The sequence below is a fragment of the Phalacrocorax carbo genome, chromosome 4 (genome assembly GCF_963921805.1).
Source record: "Phalacrocorax carbo chromosome 4, bPhaCar2.1, whole genome shotgun sequence".
Lineage (NCBI taxonomy): Eukaryota > Metazoa > Chordata > Aves > Suliformes > Phalacrocoracidae > Phalacrocorax > Phalacrocorax carbo.
The window spans coordinates 69,320,850-69,335,642 of NC_087516.1; the positions used below are offsets into that span (position 1 = coordinate 69,320,850).

The following is a 14,793-nucleotide window of genomic DNA, read 5'->3' on the forward strand; positions in this document are numbered from 1 at the left end:
AGGAGTTGGAGACAAGCTGCATGAGAAAATTCACGTCAACAGCCAAGAAACATCTACAACAGCAAACACTGCGGAGTGGGGGACAGCCCTCACTGACTCAGGGAAACTCTGAGTACATAAAGGTTTGTTAAAAATTGAGTGCTCGGGATGCAAATTCTGCAGCTTCCCAACAACTCCAGCCCAATGTAACTGCCCTGAACCATAATGAGAAACAGAAGTGGTTGCGTTTACCTTGTTTGCCATGAGTCTGCTCCATCTGCTGAGGCAGCTGCAGGATACTCGGCGTGATCTTGTGTGATGGGACCACAGCCCTCACACCAAATGACACTGAGATTCATTTTACAAACAGGTTGCCATCAGGCAATAAAAATTCAGCCAGTCAACCTGGCCACGCTTAATTAGAACAAATGCCTGGGAAGTCCATAACTCCAGATTATTCCCACAGTTAAATGAGGGTTTCTGTCTTCATTTAGGCTGAAACTGCTTTTAAAACTATTTTCAACATCACCAGAGTGTAAAGTTTTGCGAACCTGAGTACTTTATTCCAGATGCTCCAGTTAAATTTTTTGCTGGCTGCTTTTACCACATCTGTATTTGTTTTCTAAACCTTTGCACGTTCTCTCAACTGGAACTGGCAGCAAATAAAGCACTGCTAGCCAGGAGATGAAACTTATATTTGTAACTCTTTCCTGGCTCTGTCAGGAAGGTTAGTGTTGCTGTCACTTCATGGCATTTTAACGCAATTCCTTGGATTCCAGATAGTTTCATTTTAAAGCTGTTCCAGCACACACCAAAAAAAAAAGTCAGCAAGCAGCTATGTAATTTCTGCCATCTGACTTGTGTGGTCTGCAGGGGTGGTCGTGTTCCATCACTTCAAGCAAAGAGCCCATGCAATACATACCTGCTTTAATTGTTCCACCAAAACGGTGACTCAGTCTTTCAAGAAGTGCACACAACCTACCTTAGGTGGTGTGGCAGCCAGCGTCCTGACAGACATAATAAGACACACGTGCACTGGGCTGTGATGAGATGGCACGCGTGGCTACAGCTGCCTGCCTGGCTTCTGAAGCACCCCTGCTATCTGGCAGGAGAATTTCTCTGATGCTTATTAAATTAATGGTCCTGAAAATTAATACTCTAAGCCTACAACTATGTGGCTATAGCCATCCCTGGGAGTGGCAGCAAGGCACAGCTCTGGCTACATAGCCAATGAGAAACATTTTTGTGTCTTTATTTGCTTGACGGGTAAGACTTAACTCAGGCCAAGAATCATCAGCAAATTATCTTCCCCTACACACGTTTTCCAAGAAAGAAAAAAAAAATAAGGCAGTGCAGTCAGGACACCTAACTCAGCACAGGCTGCTGGGAGAAAGTAATTGCAAATCCATGCACTGTTCTGACACCGTCCGAGTCAGATCTCCAACTAAACAGCCGCCAGATGAAACAAGCAGCACATTACAGCCGCCAACATGATTGCATTTGTATGTCATGTCATCACACATTATGCCACATAGCAACTTTTTCCTCCTGTTTCTCAATTTTCTTTTGTACAAGCAGCTGCCAGCTCCCCAGCCAAAATCTTGGTCAGCACAGGACAGAAAGAACGAGAAGGGAAGAGCAGAGCCAAACGGCCCTTCTTTTTTCCCATCCTCAGTGGACACCCTAGCTGCTCTCACTACTGCTCTTTGGTTCCCAAGGTCTTCCTTTTACCTCCAAGAGACCACCATGTATCTCTCTCACACCTCTTCCTTTCCCAGCCCCTCACACCTGGCTCTGCTTACCCCCAGCTGGTTTTCTTGCTTTTTATCATTCCCCAGCCAATGGTGGTTGCTGGAGCACTCCTAGGTCAGCTAACCATAATCCATCTTGCCTAATTACCACCAAAGATCTGCAACTACATGCTCCCCCAAGGGCCAGACCCTTTGCTCCACGCGCTCTCTTTTCCTGCTTGCAGCATCTACACACACATGCACTTCGGCTTTCAGATGAAGCCCATTTCACCTTGGCACTAACACTGCTGTAAAGCATGCCAACACTCACTCCACCGGAGCCGGTCACAGGGCAAAAAAGGAAAGCTGATGGGGGCATACACTTGCCCTGCTCTGTAAAGCCTGTGGCCACAGCAACACACAGCACAGCCCTGCTGGAATCATTAGCCCTCATCACGACCTCAGAGCCGGGGCACTGCCATCTCCAATCCCTTGGTGTCGGGCTGAGATTCATCCCTCTGCATGTGTTGGTGCTGATTCACACCCACTGATGACTGGTTTTTAGCAGAAGGTTAGTTACCACCCTTAATTAAAGTTTTCCTCACTGAAAGGAGGTCAAAGCTGTCAGAAAAAAAAATGAACCAGTAAAACAAAAAACTAATTCTTCTTTTTCATGTTATCAACGAAAAGACAGAGGCAGCATTGAACCACTATGCGTGTAGTCATTAGGAGAGGGGAAAAAAGGAAATACATATGTATCAGGTATCCAGAGCTCTGGAGGCTTCTTGGCCCAGTAAAACATGCCCCAGTCCTACGCAAAATAAATGGATCTGAAAACATGCTTGAATATTTTGCCAAACTAGTACTTACAAATGAATCCAAGCATCACAGTCTCATCAGGATGGACACCTGAATTTCAGACTTCAAGGTTAAAAAAAACTTGCAACACACACATTTCAAAACATCTTTCCTCAAAAGGTGGCAGTGAGGTGAAGACAGTGGCAAGTTTGTGCTGTTGAATATTTCAAGAAATTCAGCCACATGCTAAGGAAGATGCACGGCACAACCACACATTGCATGGCCACATCAACCCTCACCTCCGAGCGAAACTGCACCCAGTTGTGCTTGTGCAACTCTGTGAGAGCAGAGCACAGGAGAGGGTGAGACATCTCAGCTTCAGGTCAGCAAAACAAGAAATTCCCCCTCCCCAGGCAACTTGTTTTTAATTTCATCTTTACAATTTTGACCAACATCTCTTTCATCTGAAGAACTTGAGGACAAGCAAGTCAAAACTCATATTTTAATTTATATATATACATATACACACACATACACACAGCAATTCATCCTCAGTACAGAAAACAAACAAACATAAGATCTGTGGCACAATTACTTTGGAGATTATTTTTCCTTTTTAAGCCTTTTTTTTTAAAGCTGTATCACAGATCTGATTTATAGTCCTTGAAAAAAGACAAAAAAAGGCAGCTATTTCTTATTCACAGAAGCCTCAGAGTACAGATTCAGTGCTGAAGTCAAATACATCAGTCTCCTCCCCTCACTTATTTGCACATCTTTTCCCACTGGAGACTTATTTTGCAAGACATTTGGCATCCTCATTTCTCCATGGGGCTCTAAGACATCATGCCACTCCTGAGCCCAGGCCACTGCTGTGTCCCAGCATGTGAAGAGCTGCTGTGAGAGGGAGGACTGGCATGTCACTCCCCACAGGATAAGGGCCATTTAACAGATTTAAGACCAGTGTTCCATGTTCAGGAAACCTGACAGTTATGTTTTAAGGACGTTTTCACTAAGAATTCCAGATGTTATTTACACTCTAAGTTGATGAGTAATGTGGGGTGAAAAAAACCAACCCAACCCTGTATGGTAACAGTTGAAACTGAAATCCCACTGAATCGACCCAGAAATGCAAGGAGAGGGTGGCTGGCAACCAAGCAGGCAAGCAGTGGCTTCACCAGCATGCCATGATTCACGTGCCATCTGGAGACCTGATGGAGCCCTGCTGGCGCCCAGGCACGACCGTATACATTTCCATTGCAAAGAAAACACCACTCACGAAACCCTTCAGCTCCTGCCCTGCTTTGCAGATTGCATCTCACTCACCCCATTTCCCAGGGCCTTCTGGAAAAACAAGACAAAGCAAAAGCCTGACTCTGAATCCTAACTAGTTCTTCTCTGAACAGCGAAGAGAACTCGCAAGCAAGTTCAGAACTTGCTGCACCTGGTGTGTGGCAAACAAAAAGGTGCACAGGCTGGAGCAACTTTCAGAAATACCTTTCAGCCGCCACAGACCACGTACAGGCTGACACATGCCTCCAAATATTGAAAGAGAACAGAAAAAACCCCATTGGTTGGGATGCAGCTTTGCTGGCTCAACAGAAGCGGACAACATTGTTGTATTGCTACTATATGAAATGTTGGACCCAAAGAAAACCTTAACCTCAGCAACACTGAGCAGGAGAGGAGAAAAACCCAGCAGGATCTCCAGGAACCCTGTACCTTGACAAAGCACTTCGCAAAACAGCAGTGATTGCATGCTGCAGTTGTAACACACACAAGTCCTTGTTTTGGGAACACAAAGTTTATGGAAACACATTCAGAAATGCTGATGATGGCCCAGGAACACTTGGTTTCAGGTAGTGACAGGGATTACAAAAAGTGCAATAAAGAAAGCCAGACTGCCAATGGGATATTTTAGTGTTTGGAGAGCAGCACAGGGCTGAGAAACTGAATCAACTTTAATGCAGCTGTTTTGCCAAAAATAACATTTGTTTTTGAAAAGGGTAAGCCAAGCCAGAGAGACAAAGCAAGGTAATCTGTAACGTACAACAAATCTCAAAATAAATTAAACATGGTTGCAAAATTAGGTTTGGTCAATACAAGCTCAATAAATAAAGAACAACAAAATATTATTGGAAAACCACACCAAAATATTTTGGCCATTTTAGACAGGGGGCCCACTGCCCTGGGCAGAAGCTGATCGGGGCAGCTGATGCCTGCTGCAGCTCCACTGCCTCCTGCTCCCTCTTCTTCCTCCCTGGCTTTTGGATGACCTCCCTGCTGGCACATTGCACCTCCTTCCTCTGCATCCCTCCGTCCACTCCCCATCTCCTTCCCACCTCCAGAACTAACCTTCCTTGCTTTTGCCCCAAGTGAGGAGTTTGGGAAGCATACCTTTTGGGGTGCAAGGGGGAAGAAAATGGTAGGACAGAGGACATGAATTACTCAGGAAAAGCAGCTCCAGCCCAGCCAGCAGACAGGACAGCACGTGTCCAATGACCCCTCGCACCCCACCGAAACCAGAACAAAATTCACAGATGTTTCATCCACATATGTATGGCCACAACCACAAGCTATATTCCCATGCTCTTTTTTTACCATCCATGCACCTTGCAACCAGCCTGGGGCTGACCTGGTTTCATACCACTTGAAACACTAACTGATGGCAGTGAACTGAGTGCCAGTCCCACCTCACCTGAACAAACGCACCACCAAGCTCCTCCTGTCTAGTCTGTAGCTAAAAATCCCACCAAATGCTGATCTGCAGATGTTTGACACTTTTCTTTTTTTAACTAGATTTTTTTCCTGTTATTCTTACTTTAATACCAACATTGCCATTGGGATTTTAAGTGTGCAGTGAAAAAGTGCATTGACCCAAAAAACAAGTGTACATTTCTGTATACAACATCTGTAACAGCAACATATCTAGTGGGTATTAAAACAGGTTTCAGTATCCTCTACAATTTACACACTACATTAGAAAACCACATCATTATTAGCAAACATCTTAGGTGCAATGCCTGTTACAGAGAGGACCTGAATTGTACACACAAATTCTATCACAATAGTGCATAGAGAGATGCAAAAATCATTCTTCCAAGAAAGTTACATTGCCCAACATAAAACAAAAAGTAGGAGAAGCCTCAAATGAGAAGTTTAAGGCCATTGCAAAGAGAACACCTTGCACGACCACTGAGAAGCAGAGCTACCATGGGGCATGAAATCCTGCGGGATTCTGAGGGAAATCCTCCTCGCAATGCTTCAGAAAGGTGTCCGTGAACTAGACCTGAGCAGACCCTTCTCCCAGCACCGAGCCTGCAACACCTTTGTGGCAAACATGGAACAGTATGCTTCAACCGCCATTTCTGTGTCTTGCTCCTTGTTTTCTTATTTAACTTGTCTGACTGCATGAAACCAACCCGTGGGATTTTCCCGTCAGCGAGCACTCACAGCCAGGCTCTGCTGGTCATCAGTGGCTGACCCCAGCACAGTCTTCCCCAAATCCATTTCGGGAGGACAGGAGGCAGATGTCTTGAGCCATGAACCTCCTGCCACTCTGAGTATCTAGATTTGCAGCCATTCTTGTTCCTAAAGGAAAGGGCAAGGGGCGATAAACAGGGGAGCAACTGAAACAGAGACTTCTTGTACAGAAATTCATACTTAAACCTCATTCAGAAGGGAAACACTATGACCATTCAGAGAGAACAGGCAAATTACAATTTCTCTACAAGAAGCTGAGAACATGAGGACTCTTGCAACAACTCATAACAAACAGGCTACTTCATTTATTGTTTATTTCCCCATATGACTGAATCAACCATCTCGGAAACTCCATCACACACAGGGCAGAAAAAGTTATTTACAAGAGGGACATAAATCCCCAAAATAAGTTTAAGTTGTACAGATTAATAATAGGAACCAAGAGGGAATGGAGAGGACAAAACCAAAAACAAGGACATTGCAGTCAGACTTTGACTTTCAGTTACAGAAGAGGTTTCTATTTCCATGTAAGTGGGGTTTTTCACCTATTAAATAAATGGCATCTTAAAAATAGAACATTTCACAATTTCAACACATGTATTATTTCTTCTAAATAAATATTGCATGGAAATGATGCTGCTTTGCCACCATAGCTGCCTCCTATCCTTCTGGACTCAACCATCACCTCTGTTTTTCCTTGGATTCATGGTTTTGTTTCCTAATGGCAAATGCTACTTCCTCCACTTATATTTTGGTTTAGATTTTTTTTAAAGGCCTGAACAGGCCCAAGTGAAAATTATGAGCATCTTTCTTAACTCTTTGCAGGCCTCGGACCTGGCTCAAGGTTGAAATATGATGGCTTTTTAAAAATTACCCATTATTTAAACAGTCTTCCCTATGACCTGAAACAAAACATAGCTTCCTGCTATGGTACATGCAGGTACCATACAAGCTACGTGCTTGGTACTGATGCTTCCACAGATGACTTTTGAAATGAGAGCCCTGAATTAGCCCCCCACATGTGTGTGACACAAACTGCCTGTGATTCTGTTTCCTATGACGCCCGGGGTAGTTTGCCCTGGGAGCGGGAACAGCCCTTGCATGACCACCTCCACCTAGTACCACAGCACGTGCTGCCTTTTCCCAACTGTAAAGCAGCAAATGCCAGTAGTTCATCTGCCTTCACTGGGTGTCTCCCTACCAACTCTGCCTGCCCAACACCCTTGCATGAGCTTTCCTAGGAGCAGGGCAACAGATTATCACTATCTGGGCAAAACGCCCAGAGGGCAGGTGAGGACAGGACCTGGTGCACCTGTGGGCTACACCAAGCTGGATGCAGGATGGGGGTGGCTGCACGCCCTGCCTCGCGGGTTGCAGCAGACAGTCCCCTCTGGGGCAGGAAAGCCATGCGCCAGCAGCCCTCTGAGGGGAACCTGGCCTGGCAGCAGGGAGGGAGATGGGTGTACGTGAAATCAAAGTATAGGGGGGACCCACATCCCTGCTTCACCTTATGCTTACCCCTAACAATCTGCTATGGTTCCTGAAGACTCCCACAGAGGTTTTCAGGTTCAATAAAGCTTTCTTCCTTCCTTCCTCCTCCTCAGCTGGTGATCCTAAAACTAGCTTTGTTTGAAGACAAAGTTGGAAGAAGGCATCGACCCACCAGTCTGGAATCGAGCTCCAAAGTGCATGTCAAGCCTTCAGGCCATCTGGCCATCCCTGTGCTTCCTGAGAACAAAACAGTTACCACTGAGCCTCTCTCTGTCCCTGGCTGTCTCAGAGCAGTTGCTTCTCCAGGGAAGAGGAGGGCAAGCGAAGTAAAATGGGGAGGGTGGGACATGGACTTTCCTTCGACTGGTTAGGACAGCTTATCCCTGAAATGCACTAAGGCTTTTAATAAAGTGAACATAAAAGGACAGTCCCTTGAAGGTGTGGGAAGACCCAGCCAGGATCCTGTGCTGCCAGGGAAGGTGAGAGGAGAGCTCTCTTGTGCTTGGGACAAGGGCAGAGCTGCCACAGGCTCCCATCAGCTCCTCCCAGAGGCAAGATGACTCCAGGCTTTCCCACAGCAGGGGGCATTTCTAAAGAAACTACTTTTGGAAATGCAAACCTTTTGCTGATATCTATTTACTGCCTATTTTTGTGAGCCTCAGAATCCACAGGCAAGTATTTTACAAAGGGGGTACTGATGCATGCGTGCAGACCTGTTCCTCCATCCTGAAATAATGCAGAAGAGGGAGCTAATTCTTTCCTGTAAGCACAATTATTTTGTGATACCATCCTCTTCACCATTCCCACAGGTCTGTCAGAGATAGAGCAAGGGATGCAAGAGGGGACCAGAGAGCTAAGGCACACTATTAGATAGGAGTATGGCAGGACACTACTGTCACACAACAGGAAATCTTTGGGTAGAGAACGGTGTCATCTTACTGAATGTCACAGATGTTGCCTTCACTGTTACTGTCACTTGCAAAAATCACAATTTCAAAAATGCAACTCCTGACAAGGAAAAAATGCTTGCAAACAGCTAATTATTCCCTTTCTTGTTCCCCTGACAGATCTCTAAGTCACTGGGCCCATCCTGTAGTTTGGTTGAGAAAAAGCATTAGTTATCTCCCACATGAAGGATGCCCTACTTTGCTACCAAATCCACCAAATCAATATTCACCAAGACCAGCAATGGTTGCAGGCAAATATCCAAATGCAAAATTTGTCTTTTGTTCCACACTCAGCGACTTAGTCCCTCCTTAAACAGAAGCAGTTCTTCCCCATGTAAGACTCAGAACAATGTCCAAGCAATCACAGTGACCCAGTACAGCTATCCACCCTCACCCCTCAAGATGACAAAAAGCAACTGGATGAAGACTTGTCCATGTGAGTGACACCCCTCCACTGCAGAAGGCAGGCAGAGCTGTTTCCAACCACACCTGCTCATTTTGCTGCCCCAACTGTGTTTGCCTTACCAGGCTTAAACCAAGCAAGGACGTAAGTAACAGAGTTCAAGGGCTAAGGGCATGTGTGTGCATGAGTGCATGGCAAGGAGAAGGACCGAAGCAGCCATGACTTAAAGAGTGAACTTCCAGCACTAAAGGCAGTGGTTTCCCCCAGTTCTCAGGACAGCTGGCTGACAGATGCAAGAGGGCGAGGTTGGAAAGCAGGCAAGGCAGACCAATTTGCTGTTTTTATTGTAACATAACGCTGTTTGGTGCTGATGAGGTTGCTACTTGCCATCTGAGGAACAAAGACACCAAAGATTGCATCCATGCTTGCAAAAACACTTCTCTGACACGTCTTCTGGGCACACAACTGTTGCAGACTGTGGTATGTTGCATAATAACCTCTGGAGGCAGATTTCCTTCTTGTCGGCACTTCTTCATGTGTGATTATTGTCCTGCTGGTTATTTGTAGTAGAAATGTTTATAGACCATCAACACATAGAGCCATTCAGACAATTCATTGCACTTCGTCGTTTTAAAGGAAGGTGCCATCAATGCTGAGGCTTTCCTCCAACTCTTCTTTTTCAAGGCAGCAAAGTGCTACCCTAAAAACACAGTTCAGTTTTTCCAGTGTAACCAGATTCCTTCCACCTTGATTTATTTTCCCTTGCAGGTGCTTTGTATCCAACGATTCAACAAGTCAGACTTTCTGAGGCTTCAAAAGTGCAAAAAAGTTCAAGGTACTTAACCACCTTAAGCACCAGTTAAGGCATATTTGTTTCCAGTCTCAGCCACTGTAAACCCTGCCTAGTGTAGTGTACCAGTTCAGTCATGCTACTGTTCAGTGCCAGAGCGCATGTCGCTGTGCTGAGTTCAGCAAAAAACTCTGGAAAAAGGGGAGGGAGAGAGAAAACACTTGGTTGGTTTCACACAAGAGGCACATCTGACAGGCGAGGGGGCAGCGAGGAGCGACAACAGCAGCATGCTGTCAGTTGGCAAGTCCCGTTGAACACATCATTAATGCAGAGAGCTGAGCAATATTAGAAGGCTGGAAGTGTAACAAGCATGCGAGGCAGGGCACATGGGAGGAGAACGCACTCACACACATACACACACACTGAACCACCTCCCCAAAGGCTGGCTTTAAAAGGACATTGAGACTCGATGGTAGGTGGGCAAAAAGTTTGGGTGTTCACACCCCAGTCCCTGCCACGTGCTTCCCCCAAATTTCAAACAGGCCAAATTTGAGTGCCTTTCTGGGCAATGCCCGGAAGCACACACAGCTGTCACTGGACTGATCCCTTCATCCATCCTCAAATGTTGGAGACATGATTTCTCAGCTGAACAGGTTTAAAAATTTGTATCACTTGTCAGGCTATACAGCTCTGATTTGGGTTGCTTATAGCTAGGCACATCAGACAGATTTAACAGTCGTCCTATCCTGCCACCAGCTTCAGGCACCATCCTCCTCCTCCTGCATGGGCAGGAGATGGCTTTTACAGCATATTTGAGCCTGCTGGGAGGTGCTGGCAGGCTGCATGCTTTGCTCCATGCTGGCAATCACCTGTGCAGGTGACAGCAAGTTACGGGAAATTATCATGCCTATTTCTTTCTAGTCACCTTTCCATGACATTCCTGCATGACCTGCTGTCCAGTGACATGGGCTCATCCCAGTCCCTCCATCCCTCCAGCCTCGATCATGTTTTGCCAGGTACCTTTTCAGAAACCGGCCGTTCTCAGCTCTCCTCTTTTACACATAATGATTGAATCTGGAGGCTGAAAATTTCTGCTTGGCTGTGCAAGGAACTCTTCAGAAGACAGCACAATACTTTCATTCTAATACTTTTCGATTCAGAGGCAGAGAACACATTTCCCCTGATTTTCCTGCTTTTGTTTACAAAATGGGTATCCACTCCCGCCATGGGGAACAGAACAGCTGTAAGCACAGACAAAGAGTCCAAACCCTCCTTGTCTAAGCAAACAGAAGATAACCTGATCTGTGACCACAGCACCATGTAAATGGAGAGCAACTTCATGTGCACGCATGCAACCGCAGCTTGTCCTCGCTGTGGGAGATCAGAGGCCAGAAGATAACCTGTTACAGCCTCATGATCCATGGCACTGCTCTGAATTACTGTGAGGAGCTGGGTCCTGTGCTGAAGCGCCTGGTTGGGTACACACCAGAAGGCATTTAGGCTCTGCACAAGTGACTCAGACATCAGGTACAATGAACTGTTTCCCACTAGCTTATGACCTCCCTGTTTAAGGGAATTCGACAGCTAAGGCCACTGCTGCTCTTAGCCACTTCCTTGATTCTTTTATTGCAATTCATAGGGGTTTTGTTTTGGGTGTTGTGTTTTGTGGGGTTTTTTTTGTTGTTGTTTTTTTTACGTACTCACTCTCTGTACCTCTTAGCATTTGTACATTACAATGAATATCAGCAAGTTCCAGTCCTGAAACTCCTCCACTGTCCTCAACAGTGACAACAACTGCCAAGCCTACACGAGTATTTACTGTTCTCCTGCACAGATCCACTCCCTCAGGAGTATTTATCACCCCAGTCATCATTCCCCTACATTAAAATGACAACACAGAGCAGGTTTTGAATTTAGGCTTGATTGATGCAAGACTGTGCTCAGGCTGCCCTCCCACTGTTTTTTCCTCCATGACTCATTCCTCTGGTTTACCAGCAGCATCCACCACTCCTATGTGACAGTCTTTTATCAGCCTTTTGAGGATATAATCCAAAATGAATTACTGCTGCGAGCACGGATTTGCTCAGAGGACAGCCAACAACCAGAGTTACTTTATTCAAAAGTGACTTGCAAAGCCTTTTGAATTTCAGCAACTGCCTCATTAGTGTATTTTTACAGCCTTCCAACAATTCAGCCAGGCACATCATGCTTATTTTCTTTCGCAAGTTTGCCAACAGATCATGGCAACACACCCCTTCAACCATAGCAGCCCACAAAACTTTGTGTTTTATGAAAAATGGCACTGCAAAAACCATGTGGGATAGCAAGTTACAGGCTGAACTGCACCCATGCTAGGGCTTTTGCTTGTTCACCACTGCTTGTACCACAGGACAATACAACATCTTTAACAACAAAACTGTAAAATAAAAAAAAGTAGCAGCAATTTTAGGAAATGCTACCGGCAAATATGGGTCATGTGCCCAGCAAGGACTCCAAGTCAAGTGCTGCTCTGCTTCTCTCTTAAAGGGAGAAGCCAGCTTCACTGTTTTCAAGACAAAAATACCTGGAAGTTTGACAAACAAACTAAAACACAAGGCTACAGGCCAAAAAGCTGTTTTTAAAGAAAATGAACCAACTCAGAAAAGCTAAGTACCCCAAAGGGAAAAACAGGAGAAAATCCTTATGCTTCTTGTGTTACCATGGAGCAAGTAGGCTGTTTTCCTGCACTTGATACCCTCATCCTTTAGCTCTTAGAGATTTGAGGATGCCAGGACCACCTTTTAATTGGAACACTCAACAATGTATCACCATCAATCACCTCTGCCAATAACCTGCCAATATGCCATAGCTGTCTCTTTCAACATATTTAATACCTCGATCTTTAGGTATGGTGTTTGCTACACTGAATGTTAGGATTTAAGCAAGTACATACACATAAACACAACACATAAGACAGAAGAGCCAGAGGGCAAAAAACTTACCCTTATTCTTCCTGGCCAGTGCATCAGCCTGTTCCCAAATATCATATGCATAGAGGATATAGGAAGTGATGTTGACATAGGAAGAGGTGATGCTTGGGATGTTATAAGGGACAGTGACTGAAGAACCAATGCTGTTGCCACTGAAGTTGCTAGCATTTGATCCCAGCTGAGAAGTCACAGAACTGGCAGGAGAGGGCATTGGAGAAAGAGGAGAAGGCATGCCTGTGCTTCTGCAGGAGAAGGAAAAACCATCATGAATGTTTACCTTCAGAGTTAAAAGTCTTGGGAGTGGAGTGTTGAAAACTGACATGTGTTCAGCAACATACCAAGTAATTGTCCTTTGAGTGCAAGGCCAAGGTTTTGGAAGTGATTTGTGACTCTAAGGACCCCTCTTGACAAAAGGAAACAGAGGACCAGACATCAGAAAGGGCCACCCATCCACCTTCGAAAATCTGCACCTACTTGTGGAAGCCTTCACCAGATTATTTAAGTGCTTTTTCCTAATGGTTTCCATTTCAGCCATGCTGAAGCTCCCCACCTATGGAGGCTGGAGCTTTCTGACAGCTAGTCAAAGCAGCCAGGTCAGCCTACACACACTTATTTATAGACCTAGGGAAGCTAAAAGCAGTCAGCTGTCTGCCTTCCAGACACAGGCTGGCTTCATCACATCGCTTCGCCCCCACCACTTCACCCAACCTAATTTTCGTCACTAGTATGAGAGGGCTTCCACCACTGCTCTTGGGAGACCATTTACTTTCCAATAAACCGTACTGTGCAAGGTGGCAGAAAAACAACTGGAATTTCAGCATCACTAATAAAGACCAAGCAACCCTCTCTCAACTGCAGAGCTTAAAAGGGACAGATGTGGAGCTGGGTAGCTATCCGCCAAATGCAATTACCACAGTACACAGAAAAACTCTTTCTTACTGTCTTTAAAACACAGTCCCAGTTTACTGGGCATCGGGTCAAAACACTTACATGACCGCTTGCCTTTTACTTTTGCTGCCACATACACAGCAACACTGCTGCAGATACATAGAAAAGACAAAATGTTCCAAAACTCACAAATTAGAAAATTGCTTCCTTTTTCTTAATTGGTGACTGCGCTACAGAGAAAAATATTAAAGTATCACCTCAAAGTTATGTTACCACAGGGTGAAGGTATAACCCTACTGGAGAGTGGCCAGGGAGATGGGCCATGGTATCCTATTAAGTCTCAAAGAATCTCTAACAAACAAAGACGACAACAATGGAGGCTTTGAAACAGCATAGTGATGATACCTTCCTTGCTCCTCTGACCTGCTTCTCTGGTGGTGAACTGCTCTGCTTGATACACAGTAATGCTGGACCTCATAACCAGAAAAAAAACCCAAAACAGAACACCCCACACCCAAAAAACCCACCCCACCCCTTTCCAACGAAAAAAGACAGGAAAGAGAGAGCAGAAACATAGTCGTGCCCCCCTAACAGTACGATTTCAGATGGCAAGAAAGAGCAAGTGGAGAGGCACTCTCAAATGCAGCTTGCAACTCAAATACTCCAGCTACTGTATTCACTCACACCCTTACAGACACATTACAACATATGTTTTTCTAAATCTTACCTTGCAACACATGGAGAAGGTGCTTTTGTTACTCTGGAAGAGCTCTGCAGCAAGGAACATAACTCTGGTTATGTTTGGGCTATTCAGCTGACACCAGTAACTACCGCGGCCATCCAGCTGACAGTTTACTAATACACCTGCCCTACCTTGAAGTGGTCATTGAGGATCCTGGAATACTTTATTGCAGTATCTTTTTTGTAACGAAATGTTGCCATGTGCAGAATGGACTGGCAGCGCATGCTGTGAACAGAAACACACCCAAGCGTCAGTGTTCATGCTCACTGCTGCCTGCTCAGCAGTAATCAGCCTTGTGGGATGGCGGCAGGCACTCATGAGCTGTGCTGCAAAGTCAAGATAGCTCAGAATTTCTCCTCCTTCTGCTCATCTTAAAAAAGACTCTGTGAAAAAATCACAAGGGGGGAAAAAAAAACCAAACAGGGAAGGGCTACACCTAGTCTTTTATATAAAGAGGTGCCCAGCCTCTTTTAGATGCCACAGGCTGAGTAAGCCCCCATCCAGAAGTGCCTCAGCTATGTTCAACTACAGCTTCAGTTACATGGCTCAGACATGGGCAGCCAAATCACATTCTTT

The 14,793-nt window shown here is 45.4% G+C and overlaps 1 protein-coding gene across 5 annotated transcripts in view; it reads right to left on the reverse strand.

Annotated features, from left to right (window-relative positions):
- Nucleotides 1-2,995: 2,995 nt before the first annotated feature.
- Nucleotides 2,996-14,793, reverse strand: part of AFF1 (ALF transcription elongation factor 1) — a 135,951-nt gene continuing 124,153 nt past the window's right edge. For 4 of the 5 annotated variants that reach the window (XM_064450364.1, XM_064450366.1, XM_064450362.1 and 1 more), the window contains 4 exons: nt 14,349-14,442; nt 14,203-14,246; nt 12,600-12,829; nt 2,996-9,809 (listed from right to left, as the gene is read on the reverse strand). In XM_064450364.1, the coding sequence (XP_064306434.1) occupies nt 9,688-9,809; nt 12,600-12,829; nt 14,203-14,246; nt 14,349-14,442 (490 nt within the window). In that variant the 3' untranslated portion in view covers nt 2,996-9,687. The remainder of the gene's footprint in view (nt 9,810-12,599; nt 12,830-14,202; nt 14,247-14,348; nt 14,443-14,793) is intronic. The other variant, XM_064450363.1, reaches the window with a different exon arrangement.